This window comes from Hippoglossus hippoglossus, chromosome 19 (genome assembly GCF_009819705.1).
Source record: "Hippoglossus hippoglossus isolate fHipHip1 chromosome 19, fHipHip1.pri, whole genome shotgun sequence".
In the NCBI taxonomy this organism is placed as follows: domain Eukaryota; kingdom Metazoa; phylum Chordata; class Actinopteri; order Pleuronectiformes; family Pleuronectidae; genus Hippoglossus; species Hippoglossus hippoglossus.
This window is the reverse complement of record NC_047169.1, coordinates 13,424,577-13,447,330: the sequence shown is the minus strand read 5'-3', so window position 1 is coordinate 13,447,330 and position 22,754 is coordinate 13,424,577. Positions and strand designations below refer to the sequence as shown.

Sequence of the window (22,754 nt, the reverse complement as noted above, 5' to 3'; positions counted from 1 at the left end):
GAGATTGGCTATACTTTTAGGGTTTATGGGTAAAAAAATCTGTGACAGACCACAGTTTGATATTTCCAGTCCTGTGTGAGTAGCTGAGAGAGATAAGACAGTGACAGTAAGAAAACAGGGCCCTCTTGTGGTCAAAAAATGGAACATTTGGGAGAATGTTAAGCAGAAAACATAGTAAAAACATATTGGTTTATTATGATAGTCTCTTCTTATTCAACTTTAAATTAAATATTCTCATATAAAGTTGTTGTCAATATCAATATATTAGGTTGCAAATAATTATCCACAAAAATGTAACTAAAGAACACTACACAAAAAGTGCCACTGGAAAGAAGTCGGACACACACAGAAAGACAACAATCCATGCTTCAGTGTTCACTACCACCCGGGGTAATGAGACTGAGTTTACAATGAACCAGAGTTCATCTGAAAGTTGTCTACAATACATTTCATTGTTAAATGACCAAATAAATAAAATACACAAACATAAGTCACATTTTCAAATGCACTTAAAAGTAAATTGTATTTGACTACAATCTTATTCTGAGTCTCTCAGTCGATACAGTGCTGTGAATATATCAGAAAGTACCCACTGTCAAGTAAATATTAACACTGCAAGATTCAAAAGAGGCGGGCTCCTCTCACTGACAGGTTTTGGCAGTTTGCACGGACATCTACATGTTTCCACTAAAGCAGTTATTAGCTGGAGAAACAGCATTGCCTTTGTTAAAACGTCGTGAGCAGAGCATGCTGTCTGATCAGAGGCATGCTGCTGGAAGTAAAGGCACTCAGCATGGCCGATAGGCATCTTCTACCCACACGACCATCATCCTTTACACTCTGACAACATCTTTTACTTCTCTGTGGATGGAACGGCAATCCTCAGGTCCCACTTCTGTGAAACACTTCATCCATAGCGAGACAAAAAAACCCAAAAAACATTAAATTCTGTCACAGATCAGGACACAAAATCTGAGAAGGTGTGATCTTATTCTATTCGGTTCACACATCGTAGGCAGTACGTCATCAATTCAATATAAAGTACGAGTACCATTAGAATCAGTATGAGCTCCTCATCATTGGGCTGTCCATCAATGTGTTGACAGCAAGTCACACACAGCTTTAACAAATTTATACATTTTCCTTAATGGATACAATCCAACAGGCAGTGGACCAAGAGGCTTGAGAGCCAGAGTGTGCTATAGTGGATCAGGCCATTTCCTCTCCACAGAGCTTCATCTTCATACTCTGTTAGTTCGCTGGTCCAATCCTCAGCTTCGTTCTCCTTTTAACTCACGGGGTTTAAGCAGTGACCCTTCACAGCAGTATCACTGGTGTAGAGGTATATTGTAAGTTAACACCTATTGACACCACTGTAGTGCCAAACAGGAGGGCTCATATAACGTGGTTCGGCTAAGTGGGAACCCTTCAGCACTAGTTCTCAAAGGTGCTACATGTAGCATTTTAGCATCAATACATCATCACTACATCAATTCTGAGACATTATTGTCACAGTAAACAACTGAGACCATCACAGAGATGACTGTTGACAATCACATCGGAGTTCACACAAGACGAGGGAATTTGGTGAGAAATTTGCTTTGTTCACGGAGGAGTTAACTGTAACTGCAAATGATGGAGCGAGTTTAAGGCTGCTGGAAAACAGTTAATGCTCAGAAAGAAAGTTTGCTAGTAGCCAACCCTCTGGCAGATACTGGGCCACAGAGCATACACTAGAAAAAAAGCATGATTTGGCCAAAACATCTTTGAGGTAATTATCACAATATCACAATAGGACACTGACTTTGATCTGTGGCAGGTTATATATTCTAGCATCTGTGTGCTAGCAAGGAGCCAGTTAGCTAATAGCTTTTGTAAAATAGCTACTGTAGGTCATGTGATTAAAAAAACCAAAAAGTTTGGTTTCTAGAGTGTTTGTGCTAGAATAGTCAAATAGTGAACCTACGTAAAGTCTAACCTTTATCTCTGTAATGATACAGCACCAGTATAAGCTAGTCCACAGCGCTGTCAATAACAGGATTGGGAGCCACCTCCTTAAAACTATACTGATTATAGTGACTGACTATACTTACTGTATTTTATTTATCGTATATACTCATTATGAACAATTTTTCAACTCTAAACCTAGAAAAATGTTTCTATTGTCATGTTCTGACTATTTCAACAACTACTAATTTAACTGCACATTATGAAGCAGGTGGCTAAAATGTCTGCTTCCCCCAAATCCAGTGGTAGCCACAGCCCGGACTGATCGAAGAAGTTACATGGCTTCAGGTATAGACAAGAAAGCCACTCATCACTATTTCATACCAAATGACGATGTCTAATGTCAGAGGGGGTGGACGGTAATGATGAGCCCAGAGAGACTTATCTTAACTCTGCAAAGCTTTTTAGTGTCTTTCAGCTTATTATTTTGGTTTTATGGCCGACAACTTTATTGATTTGGTCCAGACTAACCCTGCTTATCTATCTTCGGTTGTTTCGAAGCAGGAAGCTGCTTACATGACATAATTCTCAATAAAGCCACCCTACACTACCTGCCCAGCGTTGAATGGCAGCTGGACAAACCGAGCAACTAGCTCACAAGTTAGTGTGGACAAATAAGAGTTTAAAGGAGGATGAATACTGGACTTATATTTGCCAGGTTGCCAGAAACATGACTCCAAATGAATGCTGGTGTCGCTGTATGTCTGCTGAATGTTTAAATAGGCAACCATTTTTAATAGATAGATACATTCTACACACTGAACCTTTAATGTGTAATCCAATGACCTAAATCTGCTTATTGAAGCTTTAAAACTATATTTTAAAATAACGTAGAGTTTGTAAAGATAGACTCAACAGTTTAAACGTTTGAAATTGATTCTGTTTTGAATAGCTACGATATAGGACGTTATCTATAGCCTATTAAATTTACGAGATCACAATATGTCAAGTGTGTGTATTATATATTCCACTTGTTGTAGACTATTGTCACAAAATGGCCAAAAAACTCAACTTCGACCTGTGGTCTCACTCTTTTCACAGAAATTATCTCTGTATCCGATTGAACATGACAATGACACACAGTTGTTTGACATTGCCACGACTTGCTCCTCTAGCAGTACTCCTCTCCCTGTTGGTTGGGCAGGTCGTTGAGGTCCAGGAAGATGGAGGTGTCGGAGAGTTTGCGGCCGTTGGACGACAGGTCCAGCAGCTCCTCGGCAGTGCTCGGCACAGAGCTGATATACATGTCCCACACTTGCTCCGGAGAGTCCAGCTCCAGCAGCTTCTGCTTGATCTTCAGGTTCTTCTCGATGTTTCTGCGCTTGTGCTTGAACTCCAGGATGGTTTTAGTGTAGCGGTTGATGGTGGTGACCGAGGACGCCATGCAGGCTGTGAAGGAACTCCATGCCAGACTAAAGGAAAGAGACAAATAGTGTCAACCTCTTAATTCAAACTAGTATATAATTAATATTTTCATTAGTTTGTTACTTGATAGGGAAAGTGCTTATTTAACAGACAAAATACTGTAAATGAGCAGGAGTAAGTTGTATAAGCAAATTTGTATCTGTTGTCCCAAGTCAGTTTTTACAAGGCAACGTGAGATGAAATAGTATGACCTATCTTATTTAACTACAAATATCTACAATTCATATGCAATATACAGACAACACAACAAATAACCCATGATTAAAACACTAGGGCTGATATTGCTAAAGATGTCATGAACCTCTCCCAAATGGGCTGAAAATAGAAACTAGAAAATATTTCTAAAAACTTTTTGTTGAAACAGAGGCCAGAGAGAAAAAACATTAAAAAAAGTACAATTTTGATTCACTTTAAATTGTCATTTAAGTTATTTCATGATCTTCCTGAAATTTTCTACTAAATAATCTGATAATAGATCAACAATATTTCATTAACTTGACATAACTATTACCCCAAGCTGTCCCGATAATTTTTGTCATAATTAACAAAGAAAAGTAAAGACATTATGACATGTCTGTTTTGATGGCTTTTCAGAGTAAACTCCATATAGCTGTAAAATCCAACACACAGTATAAGATTTACTTAGGTTCTAAGGCTGTTTTCCACCAAGTTACAATTCACAATGTGATTTCCACTTTTGGCAACAGCTCGCATTGAGCCACTTCCAGTTTCAACACTGCCTCCTATAGTGAAGACGAGGTACATATCAGCATCTGCAAGTTGTCCCCAGGGCACAAAAACAAATGGTGGTGGCCGTTTCCAGTGACAGATTAATGGATAATGAAAACAGCCAAAATGCTGCTGTACATTTCAGGCCTTGCAGATAAGAAAGAATCCTCCAGATAGCAGCTGAAAGAAAAATGATTGCTTAAAATCCCTGCAAAGACGAATTAAATTACTTAAGGTGATTGATGCAAAGCAAAAACAAAACAAACTTTCCTCTCCTGGTACCACTGGTTTCTGTATGAATCTAATAACTGTCGCATACTGTTTGTAAACTCACATGTACGACCAGCTGTAGTCCCACGTCTGAGGTTTCCAGTCCTCTGGGCCCAGACTCACAGTCAGCTGGAAAGCAGTGGTGAACATCATGTGGGCCACCATCCCCAACAGACCTGCCACACGGAGGAAGAAGAAGGCTTAGGACGATCTCGTACCCATCACTGCACTTCCATGCAGTCACCACTTGGTGGCAGTGTTACATTACGTGAAGCTGAAGACCCACTGAAAACATTGGGAACATACAGTACTCTGACTGACACGTACGATTTACCAACATATTCCACCAAGCAAATAAATAAACATCAATGACGCGGTCATACACCACATATCCTCTCATGTATGACATTCCTTTGTGCAACCTTTGCTCTCCATTAAAATCTAAAACATCACATTTCAGCTCAAACATAACTGGAATGTTAATTCAAGGAAAGTTGCAGGTTTGCGTACATTACTTAGTATTTACTTCTTAATGCTCTCACCTCAATACATTTCAGTGGTACAATGACTCAACCATGTTTTTTTCATGGATATAGTTGCATAAAAACGAACATTTTGTTGAGTACATCAGTAGTTTCTCACCAGTTTGAAGCCTTTGTAACCCCTGACACATAAGCAGCCTCTTGTCAAGTTGAGTCAGTAGCTTTTTTAAAATCATTTTTATTTTTTATGCGAAGGATTTTGTTTTGATTATATAAATATATAATAATGTGTTACATTTATTTATTTATAGCATTATTATTATTATTCCTCCAAAGAGACATTTCCTTTTGAAACATGGTTTTAAAAATGTTTTCAAAAGTTTGAGTCCCACAGGTAAATGATCCAATATTTAAAAGTAGTGAGTCACAGGTATTGTTTAGGTTGTTTGTTTTCGGTTTGGATATCATTACATCACCTCACCATGATCACACTTCCATATTACAGAAAACCAGTCTACCAGCTTGGAGCTAAGACTGGAGAAATGATATCACAGTTTGCAAGAATCACGGGCCTCTGCCTCAGAGTTACAGGATTCACTGATGCAATGCGGGATAGCAAGAGATAAATACAGTCATCCCATCCATGTGTTTTTGTCTGTGAGATAAAACGAGTCAAAGAGGGAAAAGAGACAAATGACTGTTTGCCAAGTCCCGTCCCTCTTGGCTGCCGCTGCCGCTTCTCATGCCAAGCTTTCCATTCTCACACAGCACAGGCAGTTTGCGGTTAGAACAGGGGCAGATTTATCACACAGCGCTCTAAGTACGTTTTTAAACAGAGGGTCAGACGTAGGTGCACACAAGCAGCCACTAACGACAACTGTAGCCAACTTTTTCTGCTTGTACACAATGTCTTCATAATGTTAAGAGGCTGATGGTAAAGCTGCTGGAGGAGAGAATCCTAACCATGATCAACAATCTCGAACGAGTATCATAACAGCAGAACGTTTCACCTTATAGAGGAGATGGTGTAGCCTAGTTAGCTCTAAATTTGCTTATACGTAACCCTTATCTGGCTGTTTACTATTAGAGAACAAGCAAAATTGATTTTTTGGGGCGGATGCCGAAATTGATATTTGGGAGTTAAAACTTTCAGATACCAAGACATCGGCCAATAAATATATATATTAAAAAAATTGATAATAATTCTTAAGAGGTTGTCATCAAACCTTTGACAAGATATGTAATTGAGGCTTGATATTTTACAGTTTAAACATAAAGATCATAGAAAGACATTGAAAATACAACCAAATATAGAACTTGTATAAAGAAAACAAATCTTTTCTGCATTGTTTATTCTGTAAAATATACGTTTCAGTATAAATGCATAACACAGATACCAATGAAAGGCCACAATATATATACACACACATTTATCTTGATAATTATCGATATCGACTGATGTGAATTTTTATCTTGATATAGTTTTTGGCCATATCATCCATCCCCAATGGAGACAATGGCACAGACAAGCTAATTGAATAGAACTACAAGTAGTTCTGTGTGCACATTACTCATGGTCCTTTTCTCAAATGCACGTCTTCCTCTCTTTTTCTCTCTTATGGCTCCTTGTCGTGTTTTCTTCTATTTATTATTTTCTTTGTCCGTGTGTGTTTTTCTGTTATGTGCCAGATTCTTGTCAGCTAAAGCCCAGGCTCTGCTGGCACCCGTCACACTGGACCTCTCATCACCCACAAAATAGAGCGGGAATAAAAACTAGCATGTGTAGCCCTCCAATCCGATTACCACATAAGCCTCCCAAATCCCTGGACTGAACAAGAGCGTACCAGATTTAGCACCAAACACCTAAATTCCCCATCTCATCACTATCAATGCTCATGTTTATTCCTGAAGATATCCCAGTGCAATATTATCATAACATGATGCAGATGAGAGGCGGCTTTGTGTCGGAATGAGTGGAACAAATCGGAGATCGGAGTCTTGGCACATTGTGTCATGTCTAAATTATTCCTGTTCCGCTCGCACAAGGTCAGTTTATTCTTTATGAAGTCAATGAATGTCAGTCCAGGTTGTTTATTTTTAGTGCCAAAGCACTTAACAAGGACATGAAGTGAGCATCACACACGCTCCTTACACAGTTCAGGTTTATTACAGAGAGAAACGTGGTCTGATGCCATTTGTCTATATTGTCATCCACTACATGATCACTAGAGGGCAGTAAGGTTAACCAAAGATAGAGAAAAACGTATGAATAAGCACAGTTTAGCATAAAATTATTATCAAATACATATCATACATTATATTGCCCCCTAATCTTGCTTTTTAGGATTGTTCATTTGATCAAGAATTAAAAGAATCATAAGGGTCATAAGAAGCAGATTATCCTGTTTTCCATTTGTTTCCAAAAAGAGAAATATCCAAAATGGAAAAAACACATCACACTGTTACATATTATTTTCTTACTTTTCCTACATTCTTTTCTATTGAATTACATAAGTATTAAGTATTCAAAAGCTTCAAAAGTATTCAAATAAAACACCACACCGTGCGAGATAGGTCTGAGGAAATCTTGAAAACATGGTTGCAATTTTTGGAGAATTTCAGAAATTGCCTGGTAAATGACAGTGCTACTGTATAAACAAAAACATGAATTCAAGTTGAAACAAGTCTGCAGTTTGCATCATCCGTCTCTGTTCCACTTTTAAATTGCAGCAAAGTAAAAAAAGAGGTTGGCCACAGCCATGGGATCTGTTAAAGCCCCTGAAAACATTGAGTTCAAATCATAAGAGTTTCTCTAAAACCAAAAGTAAGTTTGGAAAACAACACCCTTGTTTCAGAGTTCAACGCTCAAAAACCTTTGCATCATGTTGGTGTGGCTTCTTTAATCGAAAACATAAGCAATATATAAATAGAAAATTGAACATTAAATATTGATCTCAGTCGTCTCAATCCCCCTGTGGGCTGTGTGGGTAAATACTTTATTAATATAAGGAGCAACATGTCATACATGTTTATTATTATTTTGTCATACACATATGGATAGTATGCAGATCTCTTCCTCTTTTTATATATTATATGGCACCAGACTCATAGATATCAGTTCTCTAAATGTGCCTGTTTAAAATAGATGAATTATTCTCTGGGAAAAATGTGAAAATTACAAAAGACACAATGTTAAAGTGATAAAGAAAATCCCGGATCCGCACTACATTTTAATACGTGTCGAATAAGTGTCATGGTAATCTGTTCATTCATTTTTGCATAATCCTACAAATGAACAGGATTACATTCTTGGTGGAAATAACACAATTTGATTTTTTCTCATGGCAATGTACTTTCATTGTGAGATGGTAAAACCTGAATTTGAGAAGTTCTTGCAAATTGATTGAAAAGAAAAACTCAAATATTGCACTGCGGTTGCACCAGAGATTTGACAAGGTTCCCTTCTGTCAGGATTAAATGTTTCTAGGACCCAAAATGCAGATGATAGACTTAGAAACAAACGGAAAATCCAGAATTTGAAATAACAAAGAAGACTAACGATGGTGAGTGAAACTGAAACACTAGAAGCACAAAACAGGAAAGATGAACTAACAACCTGACAAAGACAAAGGGAAACACAGAGGCTGTGTCCAAATTCACTCTATAGTGAGTTCGCCATTTTGTAGTGGTCTCCGAATGTTTAGTGGCGTTTTTCATACCCTACATAGTGAACTCATAGTATTTTTTGTTTTTCCTGATGAGCTCACTATATTGTCCTCTATGTAGAATTCATTATATTGTGAAGTAGGGAATACTGAGTGATTTCAGACACAACCAGAGACTATATACATGAGGGAAACAGGTGAAACCCATTAGGAACAGGTGCAGACGATCACAATGGCAGGAAACAGGACAAAGACAGGAAGTAAAGCAAAAGACACACAAGGAATGAAGTTTCAAAATAAAAAAGGAAACAAACAACGCTGGCTGTGTCTGAAATCATTCAATAATCACCATATAGTAATTTTTTTATTTTGTAGTGCTGTCTAAAGGTTTAGTAAAATCTTTTATACCCTAGTGGACTCATTGTATCCCACAGTCTGTTGAGAAAAGTTGTGTACAACCGATTGTCACGACCCAAGCATATATACTGTCATGCATTGTGCTTGCGGATTTTACAGTAAGACAAAAGGCGAAAGGAGACAGGGCAGCAAGTCTCAGCCTTCACTCTTGGCAATTCTTCTCCTTAGTATTCTTTTATTTTTATTAAAAATATCTTATTATTATCCTGAAGATAAAGTCAGACATATTTCTATTTCACGCTATTTTCACAGGCTGATTTTAAAACAGCCTGTTTTAGTGGACGTCCGTAATATTTCCAATGACGCAGTTTGATCTTTTTCATGACTAGCAAAAGAGTAGTTGTTTTGCGACAATGACTTACTTACCAGTGCAGAGAAAATTCACTGAGTAGTGTACGAAAGTATTTTTTCTTTTGCTGATGAGCTCACTATATAGTCCCTTACACAGAAGCCCCTTTATAGTGGGGAGGGGTTAATGAATGAGTGGGTAACACAAATCCAAACACCAGGAAGACAGGGTAAACATCAATGACATAAAAAAGTCCATACAATAGAAAAAAGCTCCAAAACGATCTTTCAAAAGTTCACAAGGGCAGAATCATGATAGTTTCACAACCATTAACTTTCATCTGGCCCAAAATTGCCCTACATGCAGTGTAGGGGTCTAAGTGGAAAATGAGCCAAAACAAATTGGGACCCACTGCTCTACCACATCTCCATTTGGCAGGAAGAAGAAAACCATTTGTGTCATTACTGAGGTGCAAACAAGCAAATACAGCACAGAAAGTCGGAAGCCATCATCACTAGTGCACAGAAATCATCAATTCCACAGAAGGTTTGGTTCACTGTAATAACCGCTCTTAGGGATTTTGTGCACTTGCAGCACAATCCTCTGATAAAAACTGAAGGGAGTGCTGTTTCTACAGAAAGTGTGAAATGTATCACCCGGACCATCCTCAACAGCAAAAACGTGCTCTTTCCTCCAAACTCGTTTCAGTCCCAGTCTCCCTCATCATACCCCAGATGACTGACAGCTGTAATAAGGGTTAATCTGGTCACTAATGCTGTCCCCATGGACCCATAAACACCCTCAATCTTCCCAATTAAAACACTAACAACTGCTAAATGTCTCCCTTCATTCATACATTTTACAATCTCCCTCTGAGATAAGCCGGAGAGGTTCTTACAAAGCAGCCCAAAAATGAGAGAATTCTGGGTTTTTTGCGAGGATACTTGCCCTCAGTATGAACCTTACAGAGTTCAATTTCCAATTTATACAAACGCCTCACTTCAGGAGACAGAGAGTCATGTATAAATTAAACATCAGATACGCAGACAGAGCTGAAAGGTTCAATTGCTGTTCAACCGAAAGTTATAACGGGCAAAATTCCAGGGCAAGGCCACGAAAACACAGCTCACTGAAGCCTGAATTTGAGAAGCTTCAGTAGCAGGAGAGCAAGCTGGGTTCAACTCCTGTCAGTGGAGAAATGAGAAGATGAGGACACAACAAGTGGATGAGTGAAGAGTGCTCTAACAAATTCCTGTTGGAATACAGGGACGCTGAAAACTGGGTCAACTCTGTGAACCTGAGGACTGACGCTGACAGATGTCAAATGCACAAAAATCAAAATACTCTGTGTAATTTGTCATGTCCTATCATGTGGGGATGACGACCTGGATCTGATGTTTCAGCGCTTCCCACAGAGTTAACTTAATCTACGGTGGTATCGAGTAACAGATTCTGCGAGAAAGAGAAAGAAACAGAAAAAACTGCACTGATGCCACAACTGCAGCTGAAACTATAAGGTCTCACAATCTGCATCGGGGGTGAAAACCTTATGGACCATAGCAGGATCATGTGGTAGCTTGAGGTAGCATGACAGCGTAAGTGAACACACAGTAGCTGGTGGTAGCACGACAATGCATGCAGCAAATAGCGCAGCACAGACCAACTAAGAGATCTCTTAAGTTATTATGAGAAGTGTAAAGACTTTGTGGTTCATTGTGAAACTGTGGCAGGATAAGGTTGCCTATTCCTTGCCCCAATCTAAAGTCTTGTTAAAGGAAGTTGTACCAGTTTTTTAAGGGTTTCCAAACTGCCAGGGTAAACAAGGAAAGCGGGAGCTAGCCAGGATTTTACCTTGATGATCTGGTTTGGGTGCTGATGAAGAAAATTCCTCTGCATTTATGTGTGATGACCGATGGCTAAAGTGTAGTTCCCTAAGTCATGTCAAGATGCCCATTATCCATTATCATAAAGGTGCAGAATCTCTAAGCTTTACCTTATCCCAATACCAGAGACCGGATGGCAACTCCCATCACAAAACATAAAACATCTCATCTAAAACATTATTTTGCTCGGGGATAATAGTTATCATACACAATATTAAAGGTATCAGAATGTGTATAAGTTACACAAATTCCCTGACAGGTGAATTGTCGAAAAATGTTTTGACTTCAGTAAACCCCGGTCCTGGTCTTTCTTGAAAACATTTGAATTAAAGTTTCAATTAACACAAATCTTATTTAATGTCAAAAGGATCATTTGTTTAAAGAGAATTTGAAATTAGTTTGAAATTTATGGACCATTTTATTATCTTTCAGCTCCTTGTTTTTAGTTATGGCCGACAACTTTACTGTTATTGCTCACTTACATCATCTTCAGATGGCTAATTTCAGCAAGAAAGCTCAGACAAACCCAACTATAAACCCCCTGGCCTGCAAAAAGAGGAGGCAGCTTACTACTGATGGTGAACACAGTGGAGAGTTATTGACTATGACTATAGAGAGAGTGATGGTAGGTAACACGTTAACCTGATCATCTGTCCTTGGCTAAGGACAAGTTCCATCAGTCATCAAGTAAACATGGTATTGTTCATTGAAACTTTTTAACTTATCATAAAACAGAAGATATGTATTACAATTATAATACTGTTTAATAATAAGGTGGGTAGCACAGAGTGGGACAGTTAGGGTTTGGGGTTAATAATGAGATATACAGATATCCTTAATTGTTTCTTGGTAACTAGTTTGTTATCATGGAATTTCCTGATATTAAAGATGTGGAAATCATCTACCGGTTTACTGTGAAACAGGGGCAGATACATGTCACGTGACCCTGATGAGATGCCAAACAAATAAGACAAAAGCCCATGGGTTATTTAACCAGGAAGGGCACAGCCTGTTCATTGCTTCACATGCCAACAAGATCAAAGAGCACTTAGCTGACTCTGTAATTCGTCTAAAAATCAAAGCATTTGTCAGAGCCGGAAAGTCATTAACACCTAACCGATCAATATGAAGCCTAAGACTCAGCTAAAAATGCCATGTTTCTGAAAGAGCTTGTCCAGACCTTTGTCAGTGGAGTAAGAGTAAGCAAGTGTAGTGCGCAAGATAGTCTAAACTCTTTTTGCTGATCAGGGCCTTTACTTTCTAGGCATAGTAAGGAAACCCACTAATGATATTTTCTGATCAAAAGATAGCTCCAGGAATACGACAGTGACTAGAGTCTATCAAAACCCAATAGACACACAAAGGAGAACTTTGTTGGGTCTCAACCTTGGCCTTGTCCTTACATATGTTTCTCCATTATGGGGGCAGGGCAAGGAAAACAAGCCTCCTACAACTTACCAAAAAACTAAGTAGTTTCGTGAAGCACCTGTACCTCGCTAATGTAGATCAACTTCTTTGTCAAGTAGCCAGGTATTGGCAGATACAGGCTCCAGCTCCATACTGACTTTAAAGACACTAGAGTGGCATCAATATCCTCATCTAACTCTCGGGAAAAGAACTAATAAGTAACGTTTCCAAAAGAACAGAACTTTAATGTTAACATTTAATCTTGAAGGGTGTTTTCATCTTAAGAAAACAGTGTTAATAATCAAACCATTATTTTTATACATGACAGAATGATATGGGCTCCATATGATTATAAGGTGCAAGACTAACGTGACTTTTTAAAGGTGTTTTCAAGTCAAATTGCAGCTTACTGGTACTACCTCAGTGTTTCTAATTAAATAGACACAATGTATATGCTACAAACTTTAAACATAAAAAAATATGTCAATGTGTGGACCTGGGATACGTATACTTGGGGTAACATTCTTCAGCCTTCAGTTCATTGAGACATTCCCTAACCTGCCAATTAAGTAAAACACAGAGGGTCATTGCTGTTGAGCAGAGTGTCTTTTGCAGCTGATTCACTGCCCAGAGAGAGTCAAGATCATTTACAGTGTGGATTAGAGAAAGGGTCACTATTAATTCCTTTCGCTGAGAGAGGCAGGAAACTAGCTCAGGGACCGAGAGCCAGCAACTAGAAGCAGAACTAAGGACTCGGAGGAATCTGTTGAATCTGAATCCTCAGTTATTGTTTCTTCGTGTATTTACGAGACCAAAGTACCAAAGAGAAATCAAACTGATATTTTTCAGCAATAACAGCACCGCCTACATTAGTGCTCTCCAAGGGGTTGGAACGTTTTGTACAGATTGATAATCTTGGTACAGGTAATTTGACCTTTGCCGTTTAAAGTCTGGTTTGGTCCCATTGTTGAATCTCAAATCTGGTTGTGGGCCAGAAAAACTGGTTTGAGAGAGGCACCGACACTTTGCTGGTCAAAAACCATGAACTGCTTATGTCAGGGGCTGGGGGTGGAATTATCATGACCAACAAGACCAATTAAAAATTTGTGATTTGGAAAAGTTCAATGTTGATAATACAATGGTTTGATGCTCACAAAGATAGAAGCAACACAGTAGTCCACCATTGTTGTTGTTGGTTTTGGCACAAGGGCTGCTAGGAAAGCAGAGACGTACACAGTGAAATGATGACGTGGCTCTATGGTGGCTCTCTAGCTAGTGGAGAAGCAAACTGCTTCTCAGAAGGTTCACAAATTAAACCGACTCTGAAGCAGTACTCGCACCAGCCCAGAAACCTTGTTATGAATTGTAATTCAATATTTGGAGTAGAGACACAACCCTTTAAGGATATAACTAGTAGGTAGATTCCTTGTGCAACTGCGCAGCACTGAAAAAGATTGTACCCAACTGCTTGGTGGGTTTCACCTTGGTTCTTTTGCAAAACCTCCTATTTTAAGACATTTAAGGAGTCACTGAGGCCAACAGCTCAAAGAACCCCCCCCCCCTATATTTTGGAGTTACTATTCGTAATTCTATTTCATATTTGCTTCTTCCTAGCTATCGCTCGTGGATTAAGGTTAATTAAAGGATTAAAGTTATCCATTTCTCACTATTTCTGTCCTTTACTGGCCATTATCATATCCACCCATTGCGTCATATCTAATTAAACTCTGGGTTGGCCCCATATGTGGCCCTATATGTGCCGAATGGAGAAGATAAAATAAAGCCTACTATTGCAAGAAAGTGGAGAAGAAGGTTGGACGTTGTCATAGGAAAGTGAGGAGCAGAGAACGAAGACAACTGTGTGTTCACATGCCAACAGGCAGGAGAGAGAGCGCACATAAAAAAAAATCTAATATTAATCACTGCGACAAAATACCCAGTACAGAGTGAGTCATAGAGAAAATGGAGACATCATGCAGATAAAATCAGAGGAAAAAGCATGGGAAGACCAAGAAACTGCAGCGCAAATGTCTTTCACTCATTGTCATCCCCCCGTGCAAAGCCATGGAGGATAAAATTCCCCTTGTGCAGTACGTCCTGATAAGGGGGAGTCTTGCCTGAGGACAGATTTGCCTGTGAAATAGCTACACACAGCTAGTGTGACGGGCGCTGCGAGACAGCAATAGCCTTTGAGATTGCTCTCTAAAGTGCACAAACAGGCGCAAGGAACATGACAAGTCAGCTGTGCATGCAACATCACAGGACAGTGCTCGAACTGGGTAGAGAGGTGTGATGTGGCTTCCTCTTCACAGTTGTGAGAAGGAGTCAGGAATCAATCCAAAGTTACCACGAGGGATCAGAAGGAGCTACTGACGCCTTTACCCATCAACACTGGGTCAGGGCATGAATTAGTCAAGCTGCCATCCCTTTGAACCCTGAGGCATTAAAGAGGCTGGAGAGGGCAGATACTGTAAGTCACTAAAGCAGTTTTCAGACATGACCTCCGGGTAAAATCCGGAGAATTGGCTACAGAGTTTACCCAGAATTTGCCTTTCACACATGCACAATGCAGTTTCCTGCACAGATGCGCCCACAACAGCATCACGTCCTCTGCGTTATTCAGGCGAGAGGTGGAGCAGCTGGGTGCAACAGACAGAGGCTGGTGCTGGCGTATTAATTCCGCTACGCCTTCAAGGACACATTTTGTCAAACTGCGATTAAACAGTTGGTCTCCATCGCGGTCGTGACAGGCCAAAGTAGCACTTCAGTCCCACTGTCGAGGTCACCCCACTTAACATGATGTCCGCCACTCTGTAGAGTTGTAAATTGTCCACGGAGCCAGGGAATAGTCAAGTGACAGGTGGTTGTATTGGTACTGAATTCTCTGGAACAGCAAGCGCTGAGAATTTCCAAAGTTTGGGGACAACAGAGACATGGAAATATGTGTTTAGAGCTCAGGGCGTGAATCTGTCCTCCTGAGATCGAGGTGAAACTGTAGTGTGCAATACCTGCAGATCAGGCTGTTGATCCATTTGTCCATTGAGTAATGCTCTGAAAGTAGCTATGTATTTACTTGATGCACTGCAGTTGTCATGGAAACAAACTAACCCAAGCCCTGTTACCGTTGCCTGTGTCATAGTGTCTTCCATGGTTACTCATGTGGGCCACATCAAACAATGAGGAGAAGAAATGCTTTACACAGACAAAGGTCTATGCCACTGTCCATGTGAGGCGTAACGACAGCACTCGTGGGCTCATCATCGCACATTTCTTTAGAAATAACATGTTGGAAAACCTCTGAGTGTCTGACAATGGAAGAGTGCTGCATCGAGAACATTGCCCTTGACAATGGACATGGCAGATTGGTCATGATCCAGGGGGAGGAGGGTTTGGAAGCCCTGCTCCATGAAACCTTCAACTTTGGTGAGAACAGCAAAAGTCGAGACCCAAATAATATAATAAGATGACCAGGTAGTGAGGTCAGACAGGGTTGCGTTGGGCGGCCTGGGTCAAGGCGAAGCTGCCTATCATGTCATCTGCAGAGGATGATGCGGTGGTGGAATAAAGGCACTTGCAAGCTGCTGCCTTCTCAATGATTCAAGAAAGCTCGTCATTTGACTCTCAGGGACTGGGTACACATCCACTGATGCAGCAAAGGCGTCTGCCTTGTGCTGCTTGTCAGCCTGAGGAAGGCGTTTACAATGCAGGCACAACACCTGAAGTGTGCCAAAGGCAGGACTCCCAGCGGTCATGATGTAGATGTAATATAGGACACATTTGAATGATCTTGGATGAACTACATCTCTCTGGCAGTTGTCCAGATGCTGCTATGTAACATGCTGAGTCCTGTCATTGAGGTGAGGCCCATTGCACTGTAGCCCATACTTTCAAAAAAACTGAAGCAATGGAAAAAAATTATTTAACGATGACGGCAGAGGACAGGTCCCTGTTATATTCATGCAGTTTGACAAAAGTGAGCATCTTTACCTTCCAATCATTACGATACTCGGCCTGCACTGCCAAAAAATACTCCACCTAACAGCTTTCAAAGAACCGAACAATTTAAGCCAACTCAAACGGTATAACCATCAGTTATACATACTCACTTCTTTGAAATACTCGTTCTCTCTGACTGAAATTGTAAGAAACGTACGCACCTATGACTCTGTAAAAACAGCAACCACAGCATAAGATATGAAGTGATTATGTTACAGGACAACACCTGTACCCCCAATTACAGTAAGCTTGTTTAAATGTAGCTTTCACTTACATCCATCCATCCATCATCTATACCACTTATCCTTTGAGGGTCACAGAGTGGCTAGAGCAATCCCATTTGACATTGGGTGAGAGGCGGGGTTCATCCTGGACAGATTGCCAGCATATTACATGGCCAACATACGGAGACACAACCATTCACACTCACACTCACACCTACAGACAATTTAGAGTCTCAAGTTTAAACTTAAACCACTCGCCAACGCTATGTGGGCTTGTTGAAAAGATGAAAAGAACAGTCTAAATATTCATAGGCAATACAGATTTCACATTCTCCAGTTAGAACAAGTACAAGATAACAGCATGTCTACCATACCAGTTTATTATGACTACAGAAAACATCCATCTATGTCACTGCCCAAAAAAAGGCGCAAGATAAAAAAAACAAATGAATACAATATTTGAAAAGTTAAATAACAGCAAATTTGCAAATGTATAATATGCAGATATCGCTCTGTGTAACCATCAAATCACATTCTAATCATCTTCATTTAACTATACACCATTTGATGCTACCAACCTGAGAGCACAGTGAATATGGCAGCGAAGGCGTTGAGCTTGAGGCCATCGATGACATTGCCGAACTGACACACCTCAAGGGACATGAGGATGCCTCCGGTGGACAGCAGGAGGATGTACAGGCACTCTGCAACAATGCACAGCCACAGCACTCCTGTAGAGAGAATTGATTACGGTAAATGAAAAGCAAAGAGGAAGAACAAGGGGAAAAAAAACAAGGGGAAGAAAACAACATATTCATGTAGTGGGGGTCGAGCATGGTTGAGTGAATGATAGAGGGGGTGTAGAGATTGGAAGTGACAGAGAAGGGGGGGTGGGGAATTTAGAAAAGAAAATGTAGGTAAGCAAGGGCGAAGGGACAGGGATGAGAAAAGCAGGTGGTTGGGGAGGAGAACGAGTCCGGAAATGTGGACCAATGACCCGTCACCCATATCATTAACCTTCACAGTCAGAGAAAGGATATATGATCTACCTAGAGACGTGCAACAGCCTGAGCTCACGGCAGTGTGAAGGGAGAACACATCATCGGATTCATAAACCAGCCACGGTGTAATTGCATATATCACCACAGGCATTGTACGGTTAATTAATTACAAAATTGACTAGAGTAAAATGCCTATTATCTCAAACACCCCTCTATTATTGTTATGAATGGTTATTTCCCTCAGCTAAAAAAAGCATTTTTGCCTCTAAATTGAATTCCGCACTTCAGTTTAAGATGAGTTCAATCAAATTTAGAGTGAGGGAGTGGAGGGAAGTGGGCAAAATGCTATTCAAAACTGGCTGCACTGCATTTTTATAAAAGCTTTGCTCTTGTTTGGCTTTGATATTCAATATTTTAATCATATTATATCGGTATGTGGTAGAGCAGCATGTAGATGAGGATACGAGAATACAATGCTATCTGAAGCACTGGCATCTAAGCTGAGATGTCAGTGTTTGAGGATGTTTCTTATTTCGAGGTCAGTGTGTATAGGAAAGGTACATTTGGAGTTTCCTAGTTCCAAACCTCTAAATCGCTAACCACATTTCAGCACTTCACGCAGATCTGGTGTCAGATCATATTTCGTTGACCAATCAGAGGTTTGTTGGTGGAATTAAATAATAAAGGTGGTATTTTTCTAGATTTTCTCTTGATACTGTCAGACTTCCCCGCCCTGGCTGTTTGTAAATTCTCAGCTCCAAGCCTGATCGATTTCAAAGTGCCTCATAAATCTATAGGTTTCCCTTTTTTCAAAAACTAAGTGAGCAAATTCGTTAAACAGCGCTGGGCACTGTACTTTTTAAGACAGCATTTTAGCTTACCCACATTATGGATACAGATTTCACAGATAAGCCTTCTGAGGTGTGACCTTGTGACTCTGGGTAACATAAATAAATAAAAATTGTCATAGTTGTTATTAGGATCGACTCAGTGTGGTTTTTGGTGTTTTAATGCCATTTGATGATTGAATGACAAAAATACAGAATATCACCAGATGTGAGTTATAACTGGGGACATCATCCTGCGCGCGATTCAGAACAATACCCATCAATGTAAATCTAAATATAATATAATTTTGAGATATAAAAATTGAAAAAATTGAAAAATATGAAATATACATAAAAATATACGAAAAGAAACACAAATATACATTTACAAAAATGGCCAAACATTTCTGGCAATAAATATGTATGAAATAATTAGTAGCTTTACTGGTTGTTGTAAGGTTGTTTTCCAAAATAAAATTGTTATTAAAACAAGCACACAATATATAAAATAGTGATAATGGGGAATACACTTATATACTTTCTTGACCCACATGCGAGTGTGTTATTGTTCTTCTATAATGTGAGTCTTGGCAAATAAAGCAACCATTCATATTTCCAATAGGTGTCTCCTAATTGTCCACCGTTCCAAAACAAACAGTAGCTAAGACTCGTGGTGTGAACACCAAATACTAAACAGTGAGTGTGCACTGACGGCTGGAGGAACTAATTAGGTGGCACTAGAGTTGATTGATTTGTTGAGACACCACTTAACTTATTACCTAACGGTGTGAGTGATCAGTTCATCCACGGCTCGGCTGTGCCTCTCCGCGCCAAAAATACTGTCATGAGGATGATTTAGCCTTCGCCTGTTGACCTTTTTACAGTTGATGTAGAGAGAGGAAGATTTGCTTGTTTGAGCAAGGGATGCTATGTTGTTGACCGCCTCCAGCATGATGGATATATTCTCATTGCACAAAGTCTACTAATATGGCTTTAAATCCACTGTAGGCTTAAAGATTGAAGGAGTATACTTCCAGCTTTTGCCTAATGTCCTGACAGCTGTTTGACAGATGAAGGAAAACCTGTTGGCGGAAAGTGTTGGCCAGCGTTTCATCACAGCGACAAAGAGTCTTAAAGTCCTTTTGCAAAATGTCCACTTGTCACTGCAGCGCTAAGCAGCTTAGTTAGAGCGATCACAAAATAGCCTATATAACAAAAGAGCCAGAGATTGAGGGCCTCAAAATGGCCAACCTGAGAAAAAGGGTTGTTTTTCTGTCTGTGAGTAACTTCTCAGCCTCATCTGAGAAGCACGAGTAAAAATAAACCCTGCTGGATTATTTACTGGTGCTTTTTAGGCTGCATTACAAACACTGGTGCCGTTTCCATTCTAAACCTGCCTGTTCTCTTTTCCTGTGTTGATGCTCTGGAGCCACTTCAGAATTATTCCTTGTCATTACTGAGTCCTCCTCAAACAGTTATTTTATTGTTTGTGTGCTGGACGTTGTGTGCAGAGCTTTTTTATAAACAGTCTATGGTGCAGAGGGACGTTTGAAAACCTTGTGTTCATCCTACCTGGTTTATCTGCAGTAAGGATTTCATATATCAATTTTTCTTTATAAAATTAAACTGAATCTTCTTTATTACTGTTCACTTGTGTGTTATATATGTTTGAAGGATTTAATTCGCTGGTGTTATTTTTTCATACATTACATGAGGTCTATCAAGCAATTGACTCAATAAGCAATGGGCACAATATTCCACGTTCACAATTTTTCAAAATAAAAGCTCTGTAACTCAACTCCATTTAAAGCATTACAGCAACAAAATGAACGTTGTGCTCTTTTTTTCGCACCAAACTGGTCACTGCACTTTCTCGGGCCATTTACAATACATATGCCAAGTGAAACCAATAAATTGAATGGCTCGCGACATATGCATTCCACAGACAGACAGACAGACAGACAGACAGACAGACAGGCAGACAGACAGACAGGCAGACAGACAGGCAGACAGACAGACAGACAGACAGATTAGTAGGTAAATGTGTAAATGCTACAGTGTTTTTCACAGTTATGCTTACCTCTTTCATTTGAAGGTGCGACATTAAGGAAACTTCTGCAGTTTTCACCTGTAAGAGATTGTACATTGGACATTTTACTGACACTTCAGGGAGAAGAAATTCACTCAGCTGCAACATCCAGATAAGTGAGACAAGGACTTCCTCTGAGACCCGCATTTATCCAGATTGGAATATAGATTTCCCAGGTATAGGTATATTTCATTTTCAGAGATCAAACTGGGGTATAAAAAAAAAAAAAAATCACCATTTGATAAAAACTGCGCAGGGTTTTCTCTCCTCTGTTAAAAACACTGTCAATAACATTTCACTATACTTCCACCACCAGGATGTTCAAATGGGCCAAAAACTCTATAACTGTCAATAAGAGACACTCTGGTATATGGGGCTCAGGAGACATACTGCAGGAGCCACAGAAGCATGCAGGTCTCATCTGGTTCATCTGGAAGTGGCTAATAAATCAGATGGGCAGTTTACACACACCATAGTAAAAGCTGTGGATTAGAGGATGAAATATCACCTTTAATCTCGCCTTCCCTTCCGGTTTTCCATTCAAATGATTAAAAGGACGAGCTTGACAGAGAGTTAATTGGCAATTATAATTAATCCGGTTAGTTTGAGACAATTTTAAGCAAAAACAATGCAAAAATCTCTGATTTCAGCTTCCCAGATGGGAATATTTTCTTCTTTTCTATGATACTACTGAAGGATAGATGATTCACCTCTATCTTTATTATTACCGTTACTATTTATGCACTTCCCTATGTTTTAAATGTTTGATTCTTAATGTGCAGGAATTTATACCTTGTACTGAAAAATACAGTTTAAAATACTGAAAATTAAAGTTAGTGATTATCTTTATCTTTGAAACAAACGATTTTCAGTTTGCACATACAAAAAATTAAATAAAGGATCATCCTGGATAATGAAATTCCTGGATCTAAAATCCTCTAAATCACCAGACCCGTTTATTTTCAATGTATTATAGGATTTGGTGTTAAGATTTGAGATTAGGGTTTTCTCTGATCCAATAAGTGTAACTTTCAAATTAATTTCTGGGATTAGTCTCAAACTGCATGACTATGTTAAAGATGGATTAGAGATGTTTTTTGATGGGAAATACAAGCAGAGGGAGAGACGCTGCCTTATATCACGGGTTACTGGATGGACCTGGCTCCGTGGCGCACAGCCCCGTGCGCACCGTGCGCACCGCTGCGCTCCGGCGCGCTCCGGTCCCGGCAGCGGCAGGATCCCGGAGCCTCTCTCCGTGAAAACTTACTGGTCATGTTGATGTTCTGCTCGCAGGAGAACCAGATGCCGGTGTGAAACTTCCTCATCACGTACTTGTCCTCCCCGGTCTCCCAGATGTACTGAACCAGCCGCGTGTCGTTGATGTTGGAGCTGTTGAACCTGATGCAGAACGACTGCTTGGTGGTGACCGGGCCGGTGCAGAACGGCTTCACCACTTTACGCGTCCCCTCGCACCAGTAGCTGGTGGTGAGCGCGGACACGGCCAGGAACAAGGCGAGGAAGTTCAAGGTGAGAGCTAGAGATGCTCTCCGCCGCCGGTCTAGCCCCATAACGGCGACCGGCCCCGGAGGGAGTGAGGACTCCTGACTTAATCCCCTCGTTTTTTACGACTGTGGCGACGTGTCCTTCTCAAATCCTCATGATCCGGTTATTCCCGTTAATGCATCCGCGGCTAATTATCGCGGCGCGTACTGGCCCCTTCAGCTGCCCAGTCCTCTCACATCTGCTCCTCCAGTGCTGCTCACTCTCTCGTTTTGTAGGCTGCCCTCCATACCCACCTGATACACCCCCTCACACACACTCACACACACACATGGACACACACGGGGGATGAGCAGCGGTCCTGTGCGCATGGATCCTCGGTGGCATTTCTCTCTCCATAAAACGGACTGTTGTCGGTGGGTAATTTCTCGTGTAGTTGTCTTCATTTCAGGAATACTCTTGCTTAATAAAGACAAAAACTAAGCAAAACGATGCTGATGCTTTTCGAGGTTGTTTAATGGCTTTTATTTTGAAAAACAGTCT

At 40.2% G+C, this 22,754-nt stretch overlaps 1 protein-coding gene across 1 annotated transcript; it reads right to left on the bottom strand.

Moving 5' to 3' along the window:
- Positions 1 to 170: 170 nt before the first annotated feature.
- LOC117753145 (germ cell-specific gene 1-like protein) lies at positions 171 to 22,504 on the bottom strand. The gene is made up of 5 exons (XM_034571054.1): positions 21,979 to 22,504; positions 20,703 to 20,750; positions 17,373 to 17,525; positions 4,496 to 4,607; positions 171 to 3,419 (listed from the first exon to the last, which is right to left on the bottom strand). Exons 1-5 carry the CDS (start codon positions 22,277 to 22,279, stop codon positions 3,119 to 3,121), a joined length of 915 nt encoding a protein of 304 aa, XP_034426945.1. The 5' UTR covers positions 22,280 to 22,504; the 3' UTR covers positions 171 to 3,118.
- Positions 22,505 to 22,754: the final 250 nt, after the last annotated feature.